Source organism: Juglans microcarpa x Juglans regia, chromosome 2D, assembly GCF_004785595.1.
Source record: "Juglans microcarpa x Juglans regia isolate MS1-56 chromosome 2D, Jm3101_v1.0, whole genome shotgun sequence".
NCBI lineage: Eukaryota > Viridiplantae > Streptophyta > Magnoliopsida > Fagales > Juglandaceae > Juglans > Juglans microcarpa x Juglans regia.
Genome location: NC_054596.1, coordinates 5,891,869 through 5,897,228, shown reverse-complemented (window position 1 = coordinate 5,897,228; position 5,360 = coordinate 5,891,869). Strand labels below are relative to the sequence as shown.

Below are 5,360 nucleotides of genomic sequence, written 5' to 3'. Positions count from 1 at the left end.
GATATTTCTGATTGAAAAGGAAATAAGATAAGACCTTGAATATGCTTAAAGAATGGTCCATCAATATTTAAGGTGACCATGTTGTCCTCACAAATTATTTATCTAGTTTCTAGGCTGGCGACCTTGCTGTCAAGGGCATTATGATATAACTGGCTGCCATAACCACCTCCCACAACCAACTGGCTGAAATCGAGAGAAAAAACCAGGCGGGACAGAGATCCTGCTTTCGTTCTGGCACCAAACAATTCATGTGCACAGATTGGTACTGAAATCAAATTTGAAAGCAGTAATCAAAATGTCCCTCATTTCACGATCCTGATCATCATAAAACATTTCATGAACGACAACAATTGTGCTAATTGGAACTTGGAGTTTAGTCTAATTTTAAGCTGAATTTAACATCCAAATGCCCAATTCTCAAATCATTAAATTCACCTCAACTCAAAACCTCTTTACACGTGGGACCCACAATATTTTTCAACTCAAAAACTCTTTACATGCGAGGCCTACAACCTTTTTTAAATTTTCATAAATACATCTAAACTTATCTCAATATCCAAAGATGTCTAAACTCATCTTAGGTGAACCCTACAAAACTCACTCAATCATCTTAACTCACTACTATTTATAAAGAACTCAACTCAGCTCAACATCCAAACGGGGCCTAATCTATCCACGGAAAAACTCAGAAACAATAGGAAAGAAACAGTACTGCTGTTAAAGGAAAACAGATAATGCACAAAAGACTGGCTCTAATGATCAAAGTACTGTACATAGCCCTTATTTGGGGCACAACTACAACGCAATGGAGGAAAAGACTCCACCAGGATGAGTTTCTATCACCAAATTTGCTTCTCAGACTTTCCTCAGTCTTCATCTGAACACCAAAGAAAGTCGACCCATGAATCATTTTGTTGTTTTTGAGCGCTTGATTAGCCAATCAATGACAACATCTATGTTTATCGAATCCTTGCATGAGATCATATAGCAGCACACTTCTCTGTCTTTAATAGTTTCGAGGCCTCTGAAACCACTCAACAAAAGCATAAGGATTTCAAAATCATATAGGGAAGGAGAACCAGAAACAAGATTTATTATCACTATAAGTCGACTGCTACTAAGATTTTTCTTGAACTTACAGCTGATCCACCAACGCTTGCTTGGAAAGAGCTTCTGACTTGTCAATTTTGTTGCCAAGAACAAGTAAAGGAATTTCACTTATTGATGGTTTCATCAAGAGGTCATGTAGCTCAGTTCGAGATATGGGAACACTGTCTCTATCAGCAGCATCTACTACATACCTGTTTTTGCATCCATCATAAATTGAATACACCTTTACCATTACTAAATGAACTAAACTGGGGCTATCACACCCACGTGAATAAAGAAACTATTATGAACCATGTGCTAATTTAGCTAATGCAATAGATAAATAGCAACTACTTAGATTTTGAATAGTTTCTGCAAGATTCCAGCTTATCTACCCCCTCCACTTCTAAAATATTGAATTGATCTTTGAAGTTTCAATTTTCCTTTTGTTTGTGAGTCTGGCAAATGCCGTATGAGGAAACGTGCAGGATAGTCATCACTTGATGCAACTTACAAGATGAAATAGGCATGTATGCATGGCAATCCCACCCACAACCTGGTGCTAAAAGAAAAACAACTATGGACAGAAATGCATTGAAGAAGAACATATGAAAGCACCTCGGGTGCAGATTTTTTTTTTCCTCAAATGATAAGTTTTTTCTTTTTTTCCGAACAGAGTGACAGAGTTCACGAGTTCCAAGATGAAGTTCCAGGCCCTTCTTATTCTATGCTTTATTGCAGATCCACAAACTTTGATGTCTATTTTCAATTTCAACTCAAGTTTACATGACTAGAAGTCAAAAAGTTTCTGCAGTCAACCTCACTAAACTGTGGCTGTGATGGCCCAGCAAGAAAAAAAAAAAAAAACTATATTTTAATTAATGTTATTTTATTATAGTACCTGATTAGAGAGTTATCTCAAGAAGTCAAATTTATCCCGTAGATAATGCTTTGGTGCGCCTGTAAAGCGAGTAAGTATTTAATATATACACATTAGGACTTATATGGGAGTCAGAATTAGTTTCTTGGGGTCAGAGCAACATTCTTGAACGCTGACGGATATTTGCTTGTGTCACTAAAAGCAAGTGGCAGATAAATGAGTTGTTAAAAACCAGTAGAAGATACTTTGGTACAACAAAGAGAGAAGATCAAAGACTAGAGGCATTACAGAATCGCAGAGACACCACGGCAGTAACGCTCCCACATTGAACGAAACCTCCTCTGCCCTCCAAGGTCCCAAAGCTTGATTGTCACATTTCCCTTAGTAACTTTTTGCATATTGAATCCAACCTGGTTTTATAGTATTAACAATCCGTTGTTAGAAAAAAAAAAACCGTTGTAAGACAATGAGATTAAAAAATTGTGCAACAATTGCTTCAAGGAAAAGATACCTACAGTTGGAATCATGTCCTCACTGTAACACCCTGTCTGGCAGACATAAAGGACTAATGTCAAAAGAAAGCCACTCACAAGTACCAGAATAAATAGCAGAGATTATGTTCACTCACAGCAATGGCATTAACAAGAGATGTCTTTCCTGCATTCTGAAGGCCAACGAGAGAAAGTTCCATTTCCTGTTTAAAGAATAAGCTGATACACAGGCACACAGTAGAAGGAAAGAACTTCAATTATTGCAGCACCCAATTATAGTAGAAAATCCAAATATTGAATGCAGCCTTTTCTATATTTTTATAAGTAAGAGAGGTGAATACAACATTTTCTATTGCATTGATCATACCAATTATGAACGATAGAAGTATTAGTATCACTTTGTATCCTATGTTAACCATATATGGGATTATTGTAATGATGATAGAATATTAAAGAAATCTACTATTCATAAAACTTACCGAGATCACAGCATTTTTACCAAAAAATATGGAGAGGTATAAGGAAATAAACAGCCAGCTCCAAGCTCAGAGCAGTTCATCCATTCCAAAATAAATTCAAATTGCCCCCAAAAAAAATCCAGTTTATCTTACATATGCTCTCATATTTCACAAAATTTTTCATACTTCACTAAATATGAAATTCTAAAATGTCACCACAAGATCATGGAGTACATTCAATATTCAATTAAAACCACAAATTCATAAAGCTATTCATGAATGATATGTTTTAGAATAAGACCGAAAACATACCGGATTTTGAATATTGAAAGATGAAAGCTAGTAAACAAAACAAAGGGCAAGTTCAGCTTTAAAAATAAGCTCAGGTTGAATGGCTATTAAAAAGTCTGTCTTTCCTAAGCTTTCCCTTTGTTTCAAAGAGGAAAATACAGCAATGCAATTCTTTCTACTGTTCTTGTTGAGAGGGAAAAGAAGAAAAGAAAGAAAAGCAAAACATTGACATGGGCTTGGTGGTGTCCATGTAAGCTTCATAACACCTATTCCCCATGCCATTTACCTACCTGAACGGAGCGGGAAATAAAAACAATTGATGGTTCAAAATTATTATTCCATATTTTCTCAGCAACTAAGCATTGAGAGAAAATATATCTATGCAATTCATTATGCCACTCTTCTCATTCGTTATTTGACTGGGATGAAAAATACAAACCGGCCGGGCTTAAAACCTCCTATGAATGAATGGCAATATTCGAAATTAAACTATAAGAGATTAACCAGAACGAATAAAGTTCACAGTTAACAAGTCCCTTTTCAGGAGGAATAATTAGAAATCGCATTGCATTATCCAAGTTTTTAGATTTAAATTTTTGGTATTTTACGTTTCAAGGATCTTATTGAAGTACAACGTTTCCCACATGTATGTGTGATGAACCCAATTAAGTTGGGCCAGGCTGGATGGGCCTCTAGCTGAGTTGTTCCCGTATATAGACGGGAAGTGGTAGTTTGTAGGATTATTCTGGAATTTTCTGTTGAACCTTGTGGTTTTCATCTGGAGGCAGAGTACCTCGAATACCCATTATGATCTTCAAGCACAGTGATGAATATATGATTCTATCATCTGTTTCCTTCTTTTCCATTTCCATTTTATTGTTCCATTTTTACTAGAGTTACCCAGCAGGTTCCTAACAGTATGCACCTCACACTATGAAATAACAAAGACACAAATAGACGCACAAATCCACTATAGAGAACTCCGTAACAGCTATTACATTGAGTTCTTCGTTCTCTATGGAAGTACCAACCAAACATCATGAAACTTCAATAAATTTATCCCCCGCTTTCTTGGCAAACCAAACCAACGCAACAGAATTCCAAGAAAGTCACATAAAACAAAAGCAGAAAGCAAGAACAAGAAAGAACGAGGATGAAAAACAGAAAACAAAAGTTGAAAGGTTACCTCCGGAGCCAGTTGAGAAAGGAATTCCAGAGACCCATCTCGAAAGAAGCGAGCTTTAGCGCTATGAACCAGTAGAATCCGGGATTTTTTCAGGAGGAGAAAGCGAAGGAAAGAAAGTAGGCCGGAAGGAAAAGCTTCCCGTGCGGACGAAGAAATATGTTGTAGGAAAGGTGGTGTGTCCGTTTTCAGGTACTTTCTTGTGATACGTAATGACTGCTGTCCACCAGAGCTATCCAAACGTGGGGGATAACAGCAAGAAGCCAACAGTACTAGAGATTACAGATGGTACGCTATGGCTTTCCCTAGGTATGACTATGATCCCTACCTTTCATTTACAATGGATTCTGAAAATTTACAATGGCACGAAAGAAAAACGATTGATATAGTTTTTGGAAAAAGTAAATTAATTTTTTTTTTACACTCTATTTATAAATATCAATTTTTTTTTTTTCATTTCTTAATATATGTTCTAGTTTTGATTTATTTGGTTGGAAATAAGTAAGGGATCATAGTGGTGATTGGCGATGATATACATCGAAGTTTTGGACGTTCGTCTACAGTCTACACATATGACATGGTCTCGGCCTATTACATGGACCAGACAACCCATAGATGAATTGGACCCTTACAATATCCAATTAATATTAGTAAGGGGACACTGTACGTAGTCCAAAGGCCCTTACTTTACGTATGAATGGGTTGGGCTAATCAATTTCTAGTTGGACGGAACGAGCCCATTCAAATTCAGACCAGCCCACCAAAACAAGTCCGCTCATGTTGGAGAAAGAAAAAAATTTCTAATGTATAAAATTAACCAAAGAATTACAGCCTAGCTACTAGCTAGCTAGCTAGGTCTCCAACTTTTGTTATCCAAGATTGTAGTTTCCCTTGAAAGGTGATCGATGACGACCCAATTAGCGATTTTATTTCTTTTTTCTTTTTTAAAAAAATAAAAGAAATAAATA

The 5,360-nt window shown here is 36.4% G+C and overlaps 1 protein-coding gene across 1 annotated transcript; it reads right to left on the bottom strand.

Annotated features, from left to right (window-relative positions):
- Window positions 1–672: 672 nt before the first annotated feature.
- Window positions 673–4,769, bottom strand: LOC121250792 (ADP-ribosylation factor-like protein 8c). The gene is made up of 7 exons (XM_041150008.1): window positions 4,396–4,769; window positions 2,598–2,679; window positions 2,485–2,517; window positions 2,258–2,379; window positions 1,140–1,301; window positions 867–1,024; window positions 673–822 (listed from the first exon to the last, which is right to left on the bottom strand). The coding sequence occupies exons 1-6, from the start codon at window positions 4,431–4,433 to the stop codon at window positions 907–909; spliced, it is 555 nt and encodes a 184-aa protein (XP_041005942.1). The 5' UTR covers window positions 4,434–4,769; the 3' UTR covers window positions 673–822; window positions 867–906.
- Window positions 4,770–5,360: the final 591 nt, after the last annotated feature.